At 38.7% G+C, this 22,807-nt stretch overlaps 1 protein-coding gene across 3 annotated transcripts in view; it reads left to right on the top strand.

Annotated features, from left to right (window-relative positions):
* The window catches only part of NELL1 (neural EGFL like 1), a 1,021,326-nt gene that overhangs the window by 774,475 nt on the left and 224,044 nt on the right, over window positions 1-22,807 (top strand). For all 3 annotated transcript variants that reach the window (XM_040255650.1, XM_040255649.1, XM_040255651.1), the window contains exon 15: window positions 13,409-13,504. In XM_040255650.1, the coding sequence (XP_040111584.1) occupies window positions 13,409-13,504 (96 nt within the window). The remainder of the gene's footprint in view (window positions 1-13,408; window positions 13,505-22,807) is intronic.

The raw sequence follows: 22,807 nt of genomic DNA, 5'->3' as shown, positions 1-22,807 counted from the left end.
AAATTTATGGTTACCAAAGGGGAAAATGGGGAAGGGGTAAGTTAGGGGTTTGAGTTTAACATATACATATTACTATATAAGAAATAGGGAAGCAGTGAGGACATTCTGCAAATCACAGGGAACTATACTCGATATTTTGTAATAACCTATTGGGGAAAATCTGAAAAAGAGATACATATATATTCATATATTGTTATATGTGTGTGTGTGTGTATATATATATATGAATCACTTTGCTATACAACTAAAATTAACACAACATTGTAAATCAAGTATATTTCTTTAAAAATAAAAATAGAAGTAAGTTTGCTCAAGGAGATGAAAGAGTTTTCTAAAAACAGTCATGGTAATCATTGTGCAATATATAAATATATCAAAACAACATGTACACTTTGAACTTATGTAAGTTATATCTCAATAAAGCCAGGGGGGGAAAAATCAATCAGCTGATAAGAGCTGGAACCATAACTAGAACCTAGGTCTCTCTTTCCAGAGTCATGCTCTTGACACCTCACTGAGTCATAGGTGGTGCTAAAGACTTACTGAGGCACCCTGGTTCTTTGGGTGATGTGTCAGTGATTGACCTCCCACCCTGCCTCCAGCCAGGTGCAGACAGTCAGGATTTAATGTTCCCCATTCCCAAGTTCTCAGTAATTTCCTGTTGAATTGCTTTTCCTTTTATATGATTGTCCAGTTCTTCATTTCAGTGATTTTAAAATCCAAAAATGAATTTGTATTAAACATTTGATTCTGTCTACCTAAGAAAAAAATCACTCTTACTCTGAATGAAATTGAGTTGTGGAAAAATAAAGTAATATGGACAGTCCTAAAGCATCCACAAGACCAGTTGGTATCTGGTGAAACAGGCAGAGAAGAAATGGCCCACCTATGGAGTGGACTAAATCCTGCCTTCATGAAGTCCTAGCCAAGCCTCTCTCTGCTCCTCCTTCCTCTCAGTCCCTTTTCCAGGCCACTGAAGCCTCCTCTGCTACCTGGTCATGCTCCATGCCTCTATACCTCTGCAGATGCTGTTCCTCCCACTGACACTAACACCCTTGGCCCCCATCTGCCTGTTGCTTAGTATTTATTTTCCTGATTCAGTGGAGGCATCAGTTCTGCAGAGCCATTCTTGACCTTCCAGGCAGAAACAATCCTTTCCTTTCTTCTACCTCCTTTTGACTTTGTGTATCTGTAAAGCTTTATGGAATCTGCAGTCTGCTCCTTAGGGCTCTGCACTCGTGGTATCCTCCGCCTGGGTCCCTCTTCCGCTTGATGACCTCAGGGCTCACTCTCCTTTTGGGTCTTTTCTCAAATGCTACAGTCTCAGGGCCTTCCGTGATCACCTGTTCTCTTACAACCTTCCCCACTGGCACACTTCCCATTCTCCTGCTCTGCTCTATTTTTGCTGTGCTTGTCATCATCTAACTTGGAATGTCACTGACATGTTTAATTTGTTATTCTGTATCTTCCCCCTAGAATATAAACCCATAAATTGAAATGTTTTTTATGTCCATTTGAGTACTGATTCTCAGAATAATCCTTTGTACAGAGTAAAATCAATAAGTGTTTGTTAATTACTAAATTAAGGGACTGTTTTCTCTCAACTCTCATCACATTGACATTTTGGGCTGGGTAATTCTTTGTTGTGAGACTGTCTGGTTCATGTAGGATCTTCCACAGTAACCCTGATTTCTACCCACCAGTAACATTTCTCCAGTTGTAACAACTAAAAATGTCGCCAGACATTTCCAAATGTCCCCTGGGGGGAAATTGCCCTCAGAGAGAACCACTGTATTAGAATCTCAGATCCTAAAAAAACAGAGGCCATATCTTTTTTCAGAGTATCTGGTGACAAGCTCATAGTAGATACTTGATAAACTTTTAAAGCTGTAATGATCTGACTTGATCAAATGGTTATCTCAAATTTCATGATATAGTTATTTTATATACAAGACTTTCTACTCAAATATTTTAATTGCCTCTGTGTAGTTAATTTACTTTACCAACAAATATGGGTTCAGGTGTCACCAGAGTTCAGGATGATATAGAGGAAGTCAGAGTTGCAAAAATTGTGACTGTGATCCTTATGAATCTCATAGTCTAGTTATAGAAGCATATATATATGCTGCTGCTACTGCTAAGTCACTTCAGTCATGTCCGACTCTGTGCGACCCCATAGATGGCAGCCCACCAGGCTCCCCTGTCCCTGGGATTCTCCAGGCAAGAATACTGGAGTGGGTTGCCATTTCCTTCTCCAATGCATGAAAATGAAAAGTGAAAGTGAAGTCACTCAGTCATGTCTGACTCTTCGCGACCCCATGGACTGCAGCCTACCAGGCTCCTCCATCCATGGGATTTTCCAGGCAAGAGTACTGGAGTGGGGTGCCATTGCCTTTGCCCACATATATATATAGGACCCCCTAAATTCAAGAGTGTATTGTCTCTCCTTTCAATATATACCACTCCCATGTAGTTTATCTTCTGTAACAGATTTTCTGTAAAGGTCTAGTGAGCAAATATTTCACCCTGGCATGCCATATGATCTCAGTTGTAACTGCATCTATGGAAAGTAACACTTACAGGTATTTTCTTATCTTTGCATTCTTTCCTCAGCTAAGACCAGCAGCTCAATTTGAACATTTCACAATTTATCTAAAGTGACTCTATGCCCCTATCCTATTATAAAATGCTGTGGACCAAAGAAAATACAGGTATTTACAAGTGTGTATAAAACAAGTGCATGGTTTAAACTAAAGGTTTAGTGGGCTGAAAGCAAGTCATTGGATCATAGCTGCATTTAAAAATTATATACAACAGAATTCAATACCATATATAAAGGCAAACAAGGCAATATGATAAAAAATATTAGAATGGATTACACATACTAAGAGTAAACTTTATATTTCTAGCCATCTGTTTGTGCATGTAAGGGGTTTTTGATATAAAACTTATTTTTTTAACTATTTAGTGTACTCAGAATGATCATCAAAACACTGTTTTAAACCAACTAACTAGAATAATAGATAGAAGAATGGAAAAAATCTATATGCAGATATCGAGGCAGGACACTATTGTGCCTTAAGATAATTAACAAATCCAGAAATTGGATGGGAGGTGGGATGACGGAGAGAGTGGTCTATTGGTAATGCTCATAGAGATGCTCCTGGTTCCCCACCTGGCTTACTGTATTCTGTTCTAATGTTCCATCTCTAACCTTGATGTGAGTTATCAACACCTGCTCATTTTCTTCATCTCTTTGGTACCTTTCTGCAGGACAAAACTTTGACTTGAACTGTCTCTTTTTCTGTGCTTCTCAATCTGGCAAAAATTTTACTCCTTATTTCAGGCCTAACTCAAATGCCAGCTCCATTGCAAAGCTTGGCCCAGGTACTCCAGGCACAATTAATCACATTCCCTCCATGTTCTCTCAGCACTTTATGCATACTGCTACAGTGGGAGAGATCACATTTTAATGTACCTGGTTTTATATATGCCAGTCTCTGCTACCCTATTGTGAGCTTTTGGGGGGTGGGGACAATTTTCATGAGTACTTTTAGACATCTTGGCACTCAGAATTTTGTCTGCACATGGCAGGTGGCCAGGCTGTAAATGAAAATTGCTTAGTTGATGTGGTCATGACTCTCGGCCTGAAACCCAGGATGCCACTTAGTACTGGAGCAACCTTTGATAACCTCTCTAAGCTGGCTTTCTCATCTGAAAAGGAGGAATACGTGCTGAATGCACAGCAGTTCTATAAAGATGAAATGAAATATTACATCTGCTAGCCACTTAATAGGTCTTCAAGAAGTGGAATTTACCATCACTGTTGTTGTCTTTATTAGTATTACTGTTGAAGAGTGGAAAAGGCTATCAGAACCCCAGATACAAAAACAGATAGTAAGTATTAGGAATGAAGGTGATTTCTGGGCAGTAATTAAATTATGAAATGTATTTAGTTCTGTGGTTGACATTGGAATGACATGAAAAGTGAGAATTGTAGACCTTTGGATGTTTGGTTTTATGTATCAGAATAGCTGTTTGGATGATTTTCACTCTTACCTTTTCTCTATATTTTATAGTTTTGGGTGGGAGATTCTTGGGAAGATGCAAAAGGGGATTAAAATAACCTAATTTTGCTCCTGGAGGTACCCCATTGACTTGATGTTGTAAAGTTGGAGCAGAGCCTCTCAATCATAACACTATTGCTATTTTGGGTCAAACAGTATGTTGTTATATGAGGCATTGTAGGATGCATTGTGGGAAGCATTCTAGGAAGTTAGGAATATCTCTGTCTTCTACTTACCAAATGCCAGTCACATGCTGACCCCACCTGCAATCTAGGACCACCAAAATGTTTGAGGAGGACTTTGATAAATATCGTATTCTGAAAAAGGTGATGAATAAACCAAAAAGCAGACATGGGCGTGGGGATGATCTGACCTTTATTATTGACAGAGCTGGATTAGAGAACTTGAGTTTATATCCGTAAATGAGACTGGTTTCCTAAGAATAAACACAAAATACAATCAACTTACCCACCAAATCCCAGGGAGACAGTCATCATCAGGGAGGAAAGGAAAATTGCTACCACTTGAAGGGAGCTGAAAACAACAATCATGGAAAACTAACCAATCTGATCACATGGACCACAGACTTGTCTAAGTCAATGAAACTATGAGGCATGCCATGTAGAATCACCGAAAATGGACAGGTCATGGTAGAGAGGTCTGACACAATGTGGTCCACTGGAGAAGGGAATGGCAAGCCACTTCAGGATTCTTGCCTTGAGAACCCCATGAACAGTATGAAAAGGCAAAAAGATAGGACACTGAAAGAAGAACTCCCCAGCTCAGTAGGTGCCCAATATGCTAATGGAGATCAGTGGAGAACTAACTCCAGAAAGAGTGAAGAGATGAAGCCAAAACAAAACCAACACCCAGTTGTGGATGTGACTGGTGATGGAAGCATTGTCTGATATGGTAAAGAGCAATATTGCATAGGAACCTGGACTGTTAGGTCCATGAATCAAGGCAAATTGGAAGTGGTCAAACAGGAGATGGCAAGAGTGAACATCAACATTCTGGGAATCAGCAAACTAAAATGGACTGGAATGGGTGAATTTAACTCAGATGACCATTATATCTATACTGTGGGCAAGAATCCCTTAGAAGAAATGGAGTAGCCATCATAGTCAACAAAAGGATCTGAAATGCAGTACTCAGATGCAATCTCAAAAACTACAGAATGATCTCTGTTCGTTTCCAAGGCAAACCACTTAATATCACAGTAATCCAAGTCTATGTCCCAATCAGAAATGCTGAAGAAGCTGAAGTTGAACGGTTCTATGAAGACCTACAAGACCTTATAGAACTAACACCCCCAAAAGATGTCCTTTTCATTAGAGGGGACTGGAATGCAAGAGTAGGAAGTCAAGAAACACCTGGAGCAACAGGCAAATTTGGCCTTGGAGTGCAGAATGAAGCAAGGCAAAGGCTAATATTGTTTTGCCAAGAGATCACACTGGTCATAGCCAACACCCTCTTCCAACAACACAAGAGAAGACTCTACACATGGACATCACCAGATGGTCAATACTGAAATCAGCTTGATTATGTTCTTTACAGCCAAAGCTGGAGGAGCTCTATACAGTCAGCAAAAACAAGACCAGGAATTGACTCTGGCTCAGATCATGAACTCCTTATTGCCAAATTCAGATTTAAATTGAAGAAAGTGGGGAAAACCACTAGACCATTCAGGTATGACCTAAATCAAATCCCTTATGACTATACAATGGAAGTGACAAATAGATTGAAGGGATTAAATCTGATGGACATAGCACCTGAAGAACTGTGGATGGAGGTTCGTGACATTGTACAGGAAGCAGTGATGAAGACCATCCCCAAGAAAAAGAAATGCACAAAGGGAAAATGGTTGGCTGAGGATCCCTTACAAATAGCTATGAAAAGAAGAGAAGCAAAAGGCAAAGGAAAAAGGGAAAGATATACCCATTTGAATGCAGAGTTCCAAAGAATAGCAAGGAGAGCTAAGAAAGTCTTCCTCAGTGATCGAGGCAAAGAAATAGAGGAAGACAATAGAATGGGAAAGACTAGAGATCTCTTCAAGAAAATTAGAGACACCAAGGGAACATTTCATGCAAAGATGGGCTCGATAAAGGACAAAAATGGTATGGATGTAACAGAGGCAGAAGGTATTAAGAAGAAGTGGCAAGAATACACAGAAGAACTATACAAAAAAGATCTTCATTACCTAGATAATCACAATGGTGTGATCACTCACCTAGAGCCAGACATCCTGGAATGCGAAGTCAAGTGGCTTAGGAAGTATCACTATAAACAAAGCTAGTGGAGGTGATGGAATTCCACTTGAGCTATTTGAAATCCTAAAAGATGATGCTGTGAAAGTGCTGCACTCAATATGCCAGCAAGTTTGGAAAACTCAGCAGTGGCCACAGGACTGGAAAAGATCAGTTTTCATTCCAATCCCAAAGAAAGGCAATGCCAAAGAATGCTCAAACTCCTGCACAATTGCACACATCTCACACACTAGTAAAGTAATGCTCAAAGTTCTCCAAGCAGGGCTTCAACAGTTCGTGAACTGTGAACTTCCAGATGTTCAAGCTGGTTTTAGAAAAGGCAGAGGAACCAGAGATCAAATTGCCAACATCTGATGGATCATGGAAAAAGCAAGAGAGGTCCAGAAAAACATCTATTTCTGCTTTATTGACTATGCCAAAGCCTTTCACTGTGTGGATCACAATAAACTGTGGAAAATTCTGAAAGAGGTGGGCATACCCAACCACCTGACCTGCCTCTTGAGAAATCTGTATGCAGGTCAGGAAGCAACAGGCCATGGAACAACAGACTTCTTCCAAATAGGAAAAGGAGTGCATCAAGGCTGTATATTGTCACCCTGCTTATTTAACTTATATGCAGAGTACATCATGAGAAACGCTGGACTGGATGAAGCACAAACTGGAATCAAGATTGCCAGGAGAAATATCAATAACCTCAGATATGCAGATGACACCACCTCTTATAACAGAAAGTGAAGAAGAACTAAAGAGCCTCTTGATGAAAGTGAAAGAGGAGATTGAAAAAGTTGGCTTAAAACTCAACATTCAGAAAAGTAATATCACGACATCTGGTCCCATCACTTCATGGCAAATAGATCGGCAAACAGTGAAATCAGTGACTTTATTTTATTGGATTCCAAAATCACTGCAGATGAAATTAAAAGACACTTACTCCTTGGAAGAAAAGCTAATACCAACCTAGAGAGTTTATTAAAAAGGAGAGACATTCCTTTGCCAACAAATATCCATCTAGGCAAGGCTATGTTTTTTCCAGTAGTCATGTATGGATGTGAGAGTTGGACTATAAAGAAAGCTGAGCACCAAAGAATTGATGCTTTTGAACTGTGGTGTTGGAGAAGACGCTTGAGAATCCCTTGGACTGCAAGGAGATTCAACCAGTCCATCGTAAAGGAAATCAGTCCTGAATATTCATTGAAAGGACTGATGCTGAAGTTAAAACTCCAATACTTTGGCCACCTGATGCAAAGAACTGATTCATTTGAAAAGACGCTGATGCTGGGAAGGATTGAAAGTGGGAGGAGAAGCGGATAACAGGATGAGACGGTTGGATGGCATCACCGACTTGATGGACACAAGTTTGTGTAAACTCGGGGAGTTGTTCATGGACACGAAGGCCTGATGTGCTGCAGTCCATGGGGTCACAAAGAGTTGTACAGTAGTGAGTGACTGAACTGAACTGAAGTCAGCTCCCTCCCAAGAGAGAAGCTGGGTAGCTGTGGAATTTTGCTGAGCATGACCAGATCTTAATTATTTTATTTTCTCCCCACCTTTGGAGTTTAGGTGCATATAATGAAATTAGTTACAATCTTTGATCCATGATACCTTGTAACCATTAGTCCATGGTGGCCAGCTTTTATTTATTTAGATAGCTTGATCATTATTTTAAATAATGAAATTTTACACCTTGTAACCTATCATCTAAAATAAAACTAAAAATGGAGCAGTTTTTTTATTCATAATCATGCAGTTGTTCTCAGCCTATCCTCCTGTTTTTTCCCACCCTAGAAGCCTTGTCCTGATATATATAGTTCCCTAGTTTGCCAATAGAATACATCTCTCTACCTCCCCAGGGACAGAATGAGCAAAGCAGGAAAAGAGGGAGCAGAAATGAGCTTAATGAAGATGATACTTCAAGGAACCAGGGGCGGGGGACAAGGGCTAACTTCTACCAGATAGTATTGAAACTTTTATGTTTCCTTATTTTTTCAGAATACAGAGTGTCCCTAGCAACTAAATATATGCCAGTTACACTTTCATAGGATCATCCCAAGTGTTTAGAATTTGAAGGGCTATTATTTTTATTTACATAAAACTATTTTTGTCATATTGAGCACATGATGATGATACTGGGCATCCACAAACCTGGTATCTGCAAACCCACCTTCTCATTCTATTCCTCTTTTAAAGTCCAAGTTTCATTTCACATACTGAGACTTTTTTTAAAATCAATCTTTCTGTGGGTAAACTCCCTTAATTTTGAATTTTAAAATTTATTTTCTTGCAGAATTGAAAGAGTTCTTTCAAAAATGGAATCATACCATTTAAGAATTGATCTGATCCAATATCTCCCCTGGTAGTAAATTAATAACAAAGGGCAATATAACTACAGATTTGAGTTTGTAATGTCATTGAATGTCTTGTGATCTACAAGCCATCCTCTGGAACCTAAAAAATGGTCAATAAAGGAGTGACATACCCGTGATACCCAAGTTTTTCTGGATTTGCAGGGGAGCTGTGATTCCAAGTTCCATTGCAAACCACATGTTACTACTGGGGTCACCAAGTCAAAGAAGGAGTGACGATGACCTCTCACTAAAGAGTAAGTGCCATAGCAGAGGGGTCTTTTCACTACTGCCTCTCCAGAATCTAGATGAAAAACTGGAGCATTATCTTACTGGTATTTGGAAAAGCAAAGACCTAGTGGTAAGTTAAGATAGTCACATCCAGCCCTTAAGATTATTCCACTTGCAATGCCTTGTGCTGGGTAGTGTACATTGGTCATGTAATTTAATCAGCACAGCATGGGGTTTTCATTTTCATCATCATGGCCTTTGCTCTTGAGAAAACAGGTCCAGAGGAATGAAATTACTTGCTTAGGTCACACAGCTGATAAATAAGAGCTTGGATTTGAACTGTGTGGTTTCTTCCATTCTGTCTTCTTATAAGCTAGAAAGACGTATGGTAGATGACCTGGATTCTTGTGTTGGTTAGGCCAGCAACTAAGTAATACTATGCCAATTGTAGGTCCTCTGAGTACCAGAATACATGCTAGATTCATAGTTGATCAAGAAGGGTTTAACCAAATATAACTAATCTATGCATAATCTTTAAGGTGCAATAGTGTGTTCAGATGTTTTATGAGATATTCAAAGAATACCTGCACTGATCTTGATTTCCCCAGAGTTGCTTAAGTTTTGGATGACATCCTACTTTTTTATTTTCTTTTGTGTTGTTTGAAATTTTTGGCATATTACCTGAGGTTCAAGGAGGCAAAGAATTTCTTCTCTATTCCAGATAATTTCCAATATCTGGGTGAAATGTGACCAAAAATGAAGTTTAGGTAATAGATGCATGAACTGGCACAGCTCCCTACACCCCCTTCTTCAATGTACCCTGTGCAATTTGGAAATTTTTTAATTCCCATTTGTAGTCAGTTCCCTTAGCCTTTAAGGAACTATGCAAAAAAGAAATATACCTCCCGATGTGAATACCAGGTTGCAAGTAAATCTGCATGGTGACTTATACAGAAGGGGTAAGACTTTGAAGGCAAAGAAGACTTTGAAGGCAAAGAAGACTTTGAACCCTGGTTCTGCAGCTTACTACCTGTGCAGCCTTACAGGGGGACTTGATATCAGAGCCCTCATTTCACCATTTTTATTTGGATAATAATAACACAAATATGTTAACATATTACATACTCATTTCAAATATGTTAACATATAAATAACACGTATATGATGCATATGATACCACTCTAGTGGCAGAAAGTGAAGAAGAACTACAGAGCCACTTGTCGGTGAAAGAGGAGAGTGAAAAAGCTGGCTTAAAACTCAACATTCAAAAAACTAAGATCATGGCGTCCAGTCCTGTCACTTAATGGCAAATAGGGGAAAAAGTGGAAGCAGTGACAGATTTTATTTTCTTAGGCTCCAAAATCACTGTGAATGGTGACTGCAGCCATGAAATTAAAAGACACTTGCTCCTTGGAAGGAAAGCTATGACAAACCTAGACAGCAAATTAAAAAGCAAAGACATCACTTTGCCAACAAAGGTCCATATAGTCAAAGCTATGGTTTTCCATTAGTCATGTATGGATATGAGAGCTGTACCATAAGGAAGGCTGAATGCCAGAGAATTGATGCTTTTTAGTTGTGTTGCTGGAGAAGACTGTTCAGTCACTTAGACAGCAAGGAAAACAAACCAGTCAATCCTAAAGGAAATCAACCCTGAATATTCATTGGAAGGACTGATGCTAAAACTGAAGATCCAATAATTTGGCCACCTGATGCGAAGAACCAACTCATCGGAAAAGACAGTGATTTAAAAAAAATAGGGCTTTTAAAAATTAGATTCATATTATTTATATGACGATGCCAAAATATAACCATGAGGCTTTTTCCAGGGTGACAAAATATAACCGTGAGGCTTTTCCCAGTGATGCTGGGAAAGACTGAGGCGAAAGGAGAAGAAACTGGCAGGTGCTGAGATGGTTAGATAGCATCACCAACTCAGTGGTGGATGTGAATTTGAGCAAACTCCGGAGACAGTGAAGGACAAGGAAGACTGGCGTCCTGCAGTCCATGGGATTGGAGAGAGTCAGACACAACTTGGTGACCGATCAACAACAATCTGATGTTTCCATGCTACTACTCTTAGGAGAAACTAAATCAAGCACAAAGAACAATGAATGCCTGAAACCCACTTGGTGAAGCTGAACATCTTGTAGTTTGGGTTTATATTTTCTGGGTATTAGAACCTTTGTTCCTGGTCCACATTTACAGTCCTAACAGTATCACTAGCAGTTGGTTTTATTTAACAGAATACATAACCCTGTTTGCCAAACATTATTTTAAGTCCCTTACAAATATTGACTCATTTCATCCTCACAGCATTCTGATTATTATATCTGTACATTTTTAGGTTATCACAAACATATCATGCTTTCTTTATAGAAGCTCCTAATATCATTTCTGTTTAGGAGATGAGTAAATCAAAAGCACACACATATTATAAAACAGAAACAAGTCTCCTAACCAGGTCTGCTGCTCTGTGTGTGTGTCTGTGTGTGTGTGTGTGCGCATGTGTGTGTGTGTGTGTGCATGTGCATGTGTGCATGTGCGTGTGTGTGTCTGTGTGTGTGTGCATGTGCGTGTGTGTGTGCATGTGCATGTGTGTGTGTCTGTGTGTGTGCATGTGTGTGCACGTGTGTGTGTCTCTGTGTGTGTGTGCATGTGCGTGTGTGTGCGTGTGTGTGTGCGCGCACCTGCTGTATAAACAGATCTGGATCAAGTGCTCTTTGTGCCACGAAGAAACCCAAGCTTACCTTCCTGCTTTAAGCCCCTGCCTCCTTTGGGTGCCACTTGAAACTCTTCTTAACCAGGTTGCTGTAATTTTTAGCTTGTGAAATTTTTTCCTGTTCTGTTATTAACTTTGAAGCAGAGCACTACTTTCAGTATCTTACTTGAAATGTTTGTCACCAGATCCCACACGTGTTATTTGGGGAATGAGAGATTTTATACATTTGTATATATTGATGTATTTTTTGGTTTCTTATAAACATACTTAAGGCAGATATTGCCTAAACCAGTGTTTTCTTAATCACAGGGTACGGAGATGCAGGAAATAGGAAATGGTATTTGAACACCAAGGTACACACTCTACGTCCTCTGGCAGAAACAAAGGAGCTCACAATTAGTTACTAAGCAGCAGAATGTTAAATCATCCAAGGGACTTTAAATGATGTGGAAAATGACAATATTGTGAGAAGTTCTATGTAGTTGAACTAGCATTCAATGATCTAAAGACATAATAGGGCTTTTAAAAATTAGATTCATATTATTTATGTGATGATGCCAAAATATAACCATGAGGCTTTTTCCAGGGTGACATTTTTTAATAGCAATTAAAAATTTAAAAAAAATCATTTGCGCACTGAACTCTCACGTGAATAAAAGAAATTCTGTGTTAACAAGTTGCAGTTGTCTTCATTAGTGAGAAATTGTGTACATTTAGAACATGAAATTATTGGTTATCTAGCAAGGTTTTACAGTAAGGTATTTGGATGGAAGTATTGCACAATTGTTAGAACTGGAGTTTTTCTGTCAGAACAACCTGCAGGATATAGGCTAATTCATTCAGCAAGTACTTTTTAAGCATCTACTGTGTGCTCAGATTCTGAGACTGTGGTACCATATAGAGCAGAAGTAATCAAGTAATAGTACTTGCTGTGATGGGTCTTGCAGTCTAATTGATGGAAAGGTGATGATAACCAATTATTCATAAATAAAATTTATATTTAATACTTCAGAGGAGAGGTGCAAGGGAATGTGCTCTGCTAGTGTGTAATCTGCTCTGGGAAGGTTAGTAGGGTAGTGCTGAGATGGGATTAGGATGACTTCACAATTCTTATCAAAAAGCTAAGTGAAGTCCACCCATCTTTAAATAGCATGTTTCCACTGAGGCATTTTCCCTAAAGGAATAATTCAGAACGTGTTAAGCAATTTTTTTTTTCTATAAGGACAGGACATTGTTTTTTATTATAGAAATGTTGGAAACATCTTAAATTTTCAAAATTAAGCAATTAGTTAACTTTATTATGTTTTTAGAAATTGTATTGACTACGTAAAATAGTTTAACAATGTAAAAATGTTTTTATTGTAATACAAATGCATAGTAAAAAGAATATCTATAAAATAGTATTTTAAATGCCTTCATCTTTGTCCCAACTCTATTTTTCTAGTTCTTCAATATATTCTTTGATTTCAAGTATATCAATAGTCATATTAATAGCAATCGTAATAGCTCTTCATACTAGCTCCTGTTTAGCATCAAGTACTTTACATCCATTATTTCAATGGATCGCATGTAAAAGTGAAATAGGTATTATTATATTTATTTGTTTTTTGTATACTGCAACTTTTAAATGTGTCACCAATGATATGTATTCCCTGTGTAACAAAGAATTGTTTCAATACCCCTGCTATTTACCATGAATTTCCTTATTGCTGTTTTATCTAAGAGAAATCTCTTGGTTTTTGTTTTGTGTGTGTGTGTGTGTGTGTGTGTGTGAGACAGCATTCTGTGAAGAGGGCTGCAGATACGGCGGAACATGCATGGCTCCCAACAAATGTGTCTGTCCTTCTGGATTCACAGGAAGCCACTGCGAGAAAGGTAAGGAAGCTCTTTCTCTAGGACTGTAGTGCTGTGGATTGACCTGATACATTGCATCTTGTTGGTGGATGTGGCTTTCCCAAAGCTGAGTACCTTTTGATTACTGCGTCTTAGACATCCTCCCTCTGAAAACAGAACTTCATCTGCCCTCCCCTCCAATGTGTCTAATTTAGCAAAGTCAAATCTTTTCCCTGCTACCATGTGCAGTGTGCATTTTAGCACTAATTAGAGATAAAGCCTGACGAACTGACCTGCCCCACTTATCATCTGTTGGGTAGCAACAGAGGCAACCTCTAGAGCTATAACAATCTGCTGTGTGCGCGGAATGTAAATTCAAACCACATGCTCCTTGAGTAACAGTGCATTAAATAACTCCAGCAGCAGGTTTATCGGTGTGCTTGGGATTTTATTCTAACAGTGGTTTACTAAGAACGTTATCGTTCATGGACCTGATATTATAAGCCAGTTACTATTAATAAGAGTCCATTATATGCAGCTTTCTATAAAGGTAGAGTTTACACTGGGCAGTACTTGGTGAAATCCAGTTCATCAATTGAAGAAGTCCTCCTGTGTGTAAATGAAAGTGGTATTCAATGCCAATGTAACAGTGTATGTATCAGTGCAAACAAGAGGTTTTTTATGCCTTGTAAAAGTGAATATTTCAGTGTATTTCCCCATGAGTTTCATTAGGCTAAAATCACTGTATTATGTTTTTCTAAGTCTGGAATATCACACTCAACTGGACACTTCTCATCGTACAGCTTAGAAAAACAGAAATATAATGCTGTAGTCATCATGCCTATTATTAGATGTGGGGAGTATGTTTTCATCTAATGCCAAAGATCTATGCAAAGCTCTTGCTTCCTTTCCTTCATGTTAAAGGTTTCTGAATTTAGATACTAATTTTTTAAATTAGCATGTTTATTATCCCCCAACTTGTTTGACATATTACATTGAACTGCCTGTGTATTTGTAATGCAGCCTGATCATTTTAAAAAGAGTCAAAATTTAACTACATACATTATTCAACAAGGAAATCAACAATGTGTATCATTGTTCCCATGTTTTGTAATAATTATCAATAAATTAGATCATATTTATTAAACAAAAGTTACTTGATGTGTCTTTTAAAAAAGATGTATAAAAGAGCCAAGTTCTGCCTCTGAGCAGAAGAGAATTGCCATGTAGAACTGAAGGGTTCTTGTCAAAAGCAAAGTAGCTTAGCCCACAGGCTCTTATTGTAGTACATCAGATTTTAATTAGGTTTTATAAAATTAAGAAAAAAGCCACTAAAGTAAAAGTTCCTCATTATTTGCTCTAAAACTGCTATGCGTTTGTTAAATTATTATAGAATGTAGGAATTAATGGAGACAGAATGGTGATAATATAATGTTGATGATGATGGATTTTAATATTACTAATGATATACCATTCCATTTATCATGTACTAATTATGCATTATGTCTTTTAAGGGAGTATTTTAGTATTAACAACAAACAAAAGAGATAGACATTATTATGCCCGCTTTGTAGATGGCAGATGAAAGCTTGGGTAGATTAAGTAACTTCTGCAATTCTATGGAGTCAGTATTAGAATTGAGAATAAAACTCAACTTGTCTTCCACAAACTACATTATAAGCCCTTGCATGTGTTCCAAAGGGATAATGCATGAACTTCCTATAAAATCTGGGTTCCTGGTGAATATGTGGGGGAGGGCCCATGAATTTACACTTTCACCAAGCACCTCAGGGTTGCTTGTTATAAACCAGTCATTATTATATTGTCATGGTGATATTTAACCAGAGAGTCCACTGTGAAGATCTTCTTCTTTTTACTTCATAAAGAATTGGAGGAGAGCATTGATCTTAGACCAGAGCTTGAGTCAATGTCAGCCCAGGAAGAATTAATTATGGTTTCTCATGGCTTGCTGATTTGACCTCTGTACTTTTCTCTCCTCAATAAGTGGCTGATTGAATCAGTACTTACGTTCTGGTCCATAATGTGGAACAGAAAATATCAAGGTAAAGGAGAAAATCAAGACCAGAGGCAAAAGACAGACAGACATTGGCAGGTCATAGGTTCCTAGATGAATTTAGAGATTGAGAATTACTTACTTTTGAAAATGTATACAGTTGCAGTAAAGTAAAGAAAAAAAATAGAATAAGGTTTCTCTGTATGTGATATTAACTTCCATCTGTTTTTCCAATCAGTTATGTGCAGGGGAACTATGGGAATTATGGGACTCTTTAAAAACTGTGTCGTATCTTGTTGGAGTTATTTTGTCATGCTCACTATTAACAGTAAACATTAAATAATTCTGCTTGCCTTTGAATAGTGATGCTAGACGTTGTGAGACACAGGTGCAAAGGAGAAATGTAAATACATTGTGAATGTCTAATGGTGTGATTGAACTAAATGTTTTATTTGACTTTAATTTTATGGCTAATTAAATGGTCCCATTTCAGCTATTTAGAATCTACTTATGTTTAGTTTTTAAAATATTTTCTTTGCCCTTGCCTCCTGTTATTGGCTTTATTCATTGTTTGTGATAGCCTTTCAGAATTCAAGTCAACTAAGTCATAAAATGTGTATCTGAAATATAATGAAGTTGAAAATCACACTCATGTTTGATGTGTAACACAGAGATGAACAACTCTGCATTTATTTTATATTGATAAGATTTTAGTAAACTTAAACTTTTCATCACCCTACTCAAGATAAGCAAACATTTCACCTGCCTTGGTTTCTGGACAACGTACAGTGTTCCCTCCTCTCTCCTACCCTTTGATCCTTCTCTGTGTGCTTGGTATACAGAGAGAGATGAGTGGAGAACTAGAAGAGTATTTGTATTACTCTTAGGATAGAAAAGATCCACGAATGAAATCTCTTTGTCATCCTAAAGAGCTAAAAGGGTATCATGCCACACTGATGTAGCTGAACAGAGAACCAAAGGAAACAATCCAAAGTAGTTGTCCAGAGACTTCTCAAATATAATATCAAAGAGTTATACTAAATTCAGAGATATGTTACTTACCATAAAATAGCATAGTATATCCTCCTCTATGAAGTAAAGTTGCAAGCAACAAAGAGATTCAACATAAGTTGTCAAGCTTGTCTAGTGAATGGGTTCTTCACCTTGACGTTATTAACATTTTGAACAGATAATTGTTTCAGAGGGCTGTCCTATGCATTGTTGGATTTTTAGCAGCATCACTGGACTCTACCCACTAAACACCATTAGGAACCTACCCCCAGTCATTCAGTTGAAGATGTCTCCTGACATTGCCAAATATCCCAGGGAGGCAGAGTCACCTGTGCTGACAAGTTCTGATATAGATCTAGCACTTGAAAATATATCTAACTATCTGTCTACTAATAAAATTATAAGCTTTTCTGAGACAGAAATGCATTTTGTAAAGCATTTCTTCAGGATTTTTAGAATTACTTTAGGTTTACTGTAATTAGAAAATTCTTTTTTTTTTTGAAGTATAGCTGACTTACAATGTCATATTGGTTTCAATTGTGCAGCGTAGTAATTTGACATATTGCTAGACTACTCCATACAAAACTACTATAAAATATTGACTGTATTCTCTGTGCTAGAGATCATTTTGGTCATTCATTTATTTTATACCTAGTGGTTTGTACCTTTAAATCTCCTTTATCTTTCCTGCCCTTGCCCCAATTCTCTCCTACTGGGGAACCACTAGTTTGTTCCCTGTGTCTATGAGTCTATTTCTGGGAAATTAATAAATAGCAAAGAAGTTGAACAGCATTGTCCATTTGTGATATAAATTCTAGGAGTTGTATTTGTCTATTTAGTTTATATGAAATTTCTAATTTTCTACAATAATTATAAATTATGTTTACAATAAGAAATGATTTTTTAAAAGATTAACATAAAGAGAACTTAAAACTCATGAAAAGGACTTCATTTTTCTCAGTAACTGTCAACGTTTTGCCTTTCCTAAAGGGAAATGACTTTCTGCAGGGTAATTATTCTATTCTTTCCCTGTGCTTCAGAACCCTGTAGGTATGTAGACAGAGGGTAATAGTTTACCTTGGGCATATGGTCCATCCACCAAGTAAAAGGAATGGTCAGATATAGGAATTTATCTATTCTTCCAAATTTTACATTTTGCCCCAATTTTGATGGAACTCTACCAAGTGTTCATGCTAAGTCACTTCAGTCATATTTGACTTTTGCAACCCCATGGACTGCAACCTGCTGGGCTCCTCTGTTCATGGGACTCTCCAGGCAAGAATACTGGAGTGGGTTGCCATGCCCTCCTCCAGGGGATCTTCCTGACTCAGGGACAGAACCCATGTCCTGCAACTCCTGCACTGCAGGCAAATTCTTCATTTATTTGCTATCGCTCTGCCCACCTTTGTTTTGGAGAAAATGTTTGAATCTTTTCCAGTGTGGATAATAACTCCATTTTCTAAATGGAGAAGAGAATATTTCCTTGCAGCATATCACAGGACCGTGGGCGGGGCATTGGGGAGGAGAATGAGTGCAAATTCATAGCAGTTAGGAGTTTAACTTTTCTCTGGGTGAGTTTTCTCAGGTTATATGGGACATACATGATGCATGCTCAGCAAATGGAGGCTTCTATTATTAATGTTACTGCTATTGTTATGTAGCTAATAGATCCCCAGGAAAGAGTAAGCAGGACTTTTGTGATGTCATAAAGTGAAGTACCAGGAGTTGGGTTTCTCAGGTAGCTCAGTGGTAAAGAACTCCCCTGCCAATGCAGTGGGTTCAATCCCTGAGTCAGGAAGATCCCTTGGAGAAGGGAATGTTTACCCACTCCAGTATTCTTGCTTGGGGAAGCCCACGAACAGAGAAGCCTGGTGGGCTATAGTTCATGGATGGGGTCACAAAGAGTCAGACACAACTTAGCGACTAATCAAATGAATGAAACAAACCAGGAGCTGAGAGTTTGCTCACCCAATTGAACCCATCGAGGATGGATGTAGATACTCTTAACATTTTTATTAAAATGATATGAGTATAAATTTGTTTGAAGAACCATTCCCTGCAGTGGATATTTCCAGGAAAAAAGAAAATGACAGAGGAGAGGCATTGCAGTGGAGGCTGGGAGGAGTCCACCCCTGCTAACACTAAGGGCATTCATATTTAAAGCAGCTCAGTGTTGGGTTCAGTTGCTGAAACTTGAGTATCTTACTTCCCTCCTCATCTTAATTCCATCCACTCCATATTAGCTTTCCAGCTGTGATGGAGAAATTGAGGTAAAAATCTGATGCATTTCTCTATGGCTCCAAACTGGAGCTCTGAACGCTCAGAACTCCTTGGAGTTATTTCAAAACCCTCCTCATGGTCCTGCCAGGCTCACCATTTTACAGGGTTTCAGACATCTAGAAAAATACCTGAAACCATTTTTCATTCTCATCTCCATAGTACAGAGCAAATTTTCAAGTCATTTCAAGTATAACTGTAGGGAATGCTGCCTTTTGTTCACAAACCACTATTTGGACTACAAAGATGCGGCCTGGGAGAGTGTAAAGAATCCTAGACAGAAGGACAGAAACCTGTGTTCAGCTATGAGACCTGCCACCATGAATTATTTAGCCTCTGTGAAGTGAAACTTGCGTCAGCCCACTACCCATGGATAATGAGTCCAAACCTTTTGCACTTGTTATTTCTCATGAGGAAAAGCTAGTCCCACCCTTGGGAACATATATGAGGGTGTGTATAAGTGTTACTCAAGCCAGTCAGTAGTGGAATTAAGGTTCTCAACTATGAATGACTGAATCCAGATTTTATACACTTGCCAATAATCTGTTGCCTCTTGATCACATTACCTGCTTTCAAGGGCAATTAAACATAACAGATAATGTGCAAGACTAAATAAATTATGTTCCTCTGTGAGCAATAAACCATAATCTCCCACTTAATTATGCACACTGATTTATATATTCCTTTCAACATCTTTGGTTGCACCTAAGGTGAGAAGAAAAATAAATAAAAATAGGAGTAAGAGCACAGTCTTTGCAGTCATTTTAGCTCAATTTTAGTTAGACTCCACTATTTACCAAGGGATTCTCAGGTTGCGCTTGTAGTAAAGAATCTGCCTCCCAATGCAAGAGACACAGAAGAAGTAGGTTCAGTCCCTGGGTGGGAAAGATCCCCTCGAAGAGGAAAATGGAAACCCACTCCAGTTTTCTTGTCTGAAAAATTCCATGGAGAAGAGGAGCCTGGGAGGCTACAGTCCATAGGCTGCAAGAGTTGGACATGACCGAGCACGCACATATAGAATAGTGTGTTTACCAGAATCTGTGGTATTGGATTTGTATTGGTTATACATGGTGTTCTTGTTCAGTCACCCAGTCATGTTCAACTCTTTGCGACCCCATGGACTACAGCACTCCAGGCCTCCCTGTCCTTCACCACCTCCCGGAGGAATGTGCTCCTGGAGTGTGCTCAAACTCATGGCCATTGCATCGGTGATGCCATCCAGCCATCTCATCCTCTGATGCCTTCTCCTTCTGCCCTCAGTTTTTGCCAGTGTTCAGGACTTTTCCAGTGTGTCAACTGTTTGCATCAGATGACCAATATGCTGGAGTTTCAGCTTCAGCATCAACCCTTCCACCGAGTGTTCATGGTTGATTTCCCTTAAGATTGACTGGTTTGATCTCCTTGCTGTCCAAGGGACTCTCAGGAGGTTTTATATATATATGTGTATATATATATGTGTGTGTGTGTGTGTGTGTGTGTGTGTGTATATATATATATATATATATATATATTTGTAATGGGCTTCGCATGTGGCTCAGCTGGTAAAGAATCCTCCTGCAATGCGGGAGACCTGGGTTCAATCCCTGGGTTGGGAAGACCCTCTGGAGAAGGGAAAGGCTACCCACTCCAGTATTCTGGCCTGGAGAATTCCATGGACTGTATAGTTCAAAGGGTCCCAAAGTGCCAGACATGACTGAGCAACTTTCAATATTCAATAATATATATGTAATACAATGTTTCTAAGCTTCAGTTTGCCACTACAAACAGGATTTTTAGCAGTTTTACGTATTGCATAATATTATTGCGAGGCGAAATGAGGTAGTCTGTTTAAAGCATGTGGTAGAGTGCCTGGCACACTCCACTCATCAGCCTGCCGCAATCTGAGAAGTCTGCAGTACAGAGATGAGGCACTTGGCCTTCTTTCTTTCAGCATTGTATTGTAAAATGCCTATGTGTCAAGACTCTTACCCTTTCTCTTTTATGGGAAAGAGAATAAGATCTCCTGTATGCAGCACAGTGGTTTTCTAGCATCGAGGCCCTCTGGATAAGAGATGTGTAGTTCCCAGATCTTCTTCGGTGAAGTGCTCTGGTGAGGGTCTTTGGTCACGAGGGACATCCACATAAAGTTCCCTTGGCATGACAGTCCTTTCGCCTTTCTGTACCTCTGAGCTTGTGAAACCCACTTCTCTCTTGTGGCTCCCTTGCTCTGCAAGATTAACATGATTCGGGTGGTGCTCTGAAGCTCTTTTGTAGGATTTCAGGAAAGGAGATACTTTCCCCCTCCTTCACTCCAAGTTAAATTCTCTCTTAAGGTGTTCTTTCTTTTCTTTTTTTTTAATTCTCTACTTTATGACCAAGGCAGCCTCAGACCCAGGCATTAACCTTTAGACTCTTAAAGCAGAAGTCAAATACCATTTGCTAGGTACCTAACCGTGGAGGGGACATTTCTAGATTAGGATTGAAGACTGTCACCCTGGGATGAGTTTACAGTGGATATTCTTACCTCTTGCTCCCGAGAAAAGAAAAGAGAGAGTGACCCAAAACTGGAAGCATGCCAGGTAGCTCTCTCTAACCAAGTCCTCACTTCTGGCCTCATTGCAGTCCCTTGCTTGAATTTCTAGGTCTTTGTTTACAGAGCTGGAGAATGGTTAATAGTTAATGTAGGCACCGCTGATTTTTGAGTTTTATAAAGGCAGTCTAGCACCCAGCTTTGAAACATGGCATATTATTATGTGTCAGAACTCTAACAGAAGAAACGTCCAGTCTTAATAGCCTATTACATTTGAATTCAACAAATATTTAGTAAATGAATATCTGAATGAGTATACACAAAGACCCAAAATTTCACATGGTCCTGTCTCTTCATTTTATAGATCACAAGTCATAATGACTCCAGTTGAAATCTCATTTAAAAAACACTTAAGTGAATGTTTATTAGGTTGAAGATGAAGGAGAAAAATGTCATTAACAAGCATGCCATTCATAAGAATAGTATTGTATAGAAATTCTGTGTATTTCCAGTAGTTTTGTCAGCTTGCCTCCCAGGAAGCAAAGTGAAGGGCACCAATCGTTTTAATAAATTGACATCCCCCATCAAATATATGAAAGCTATTAGGGATTACCTGTCTAGTTAGTAATGCAGAAAATAATTCCTGACTATTTAGATGACAAGCAGTTTTTCCTCCCCTCCAGGCAAGCTCATACGTATTGAACTGTGAAAGTCAGGAGTTGAGTTCATAGGCTCATTTTTAATCCTCTGCCCTGGGAAATTCAAAAGCTCCTGTAACTTGAAGCACAATGGCTGAACAGAAAGGAAATCCAGGCTTCTGTGAAAATATGACCAACTGGAACCCAGAAATTGCAAATTTTCCTTGGTAACTAGTATCCAGGAATTGTTTGTATCCAAATATACTTAACGCACTGTAGATCATGTGGAAAAAACCTGATTGAAGCCACTAGCCTGACCAAAAAAGAATATAAACTCATGCAATTTGCATCACTTTCTCCTAACAGGATCCACTGATTAGAAAAGGTAGTTGCCTGAAAGTGTTGCCTTGGGTCCAAAATGTGATGTATCAAATAGCAGTATCTAAGCATTCATTTTGGCAGTGTTTGAAAAGATAAGAAATTTCAGGCTTGGCGGACTAATGTGGTTTTAAAGCATTCTCCATTTTTATAGAGACCTTAAAGTTATCTATGTGTGGCAGCAATTTTAGCCAAGAAGATTGAGTCCATGAGGGGAGATTCTAGAAGATTATTTTATTAATCTTGCTAAGAAACCTTTCAGTACCTCCTCAGTGCTTAAGATCAAGTCCATCTTCCACAGCATGATATCTGAAGACCTCCATGATTGGACCTCTGCCTACCTCTCCAGCTTTATCCCCTCCTCCTCCTCCTCATACATCTCAAATCCCAGCTCATTCTAAACTACTCTGGTCACTGAAATGCACCTTATTGACAGCTTAATGTTATCTCTGCCTATAACACATATATAGACTTACATGTTGATTACCAATCAGTCCAGTTCAGTTTAGTCACTCAGT

This window comes from Oryx dammah, unplaced genomic scaffold, assembly GCF_014754425.2.
Source record: "Oryx dammah isolate SB20612 unplaced genomic scaffold, SCBI_Odam_1.1 HiC_scaffold_15, whole genome shotgun sequence".
Classification (NCBI taxonomy): Eukaryota; Metazoa; Chordata; class Mammalia; order Artiodactyla; family Bovidae; genus Oryx; species Oryx dammah.
Note: the sequence above shows the minus strand (reverse complement) of the source record. Positions and strands in the feature narration are given on the sequence as shown.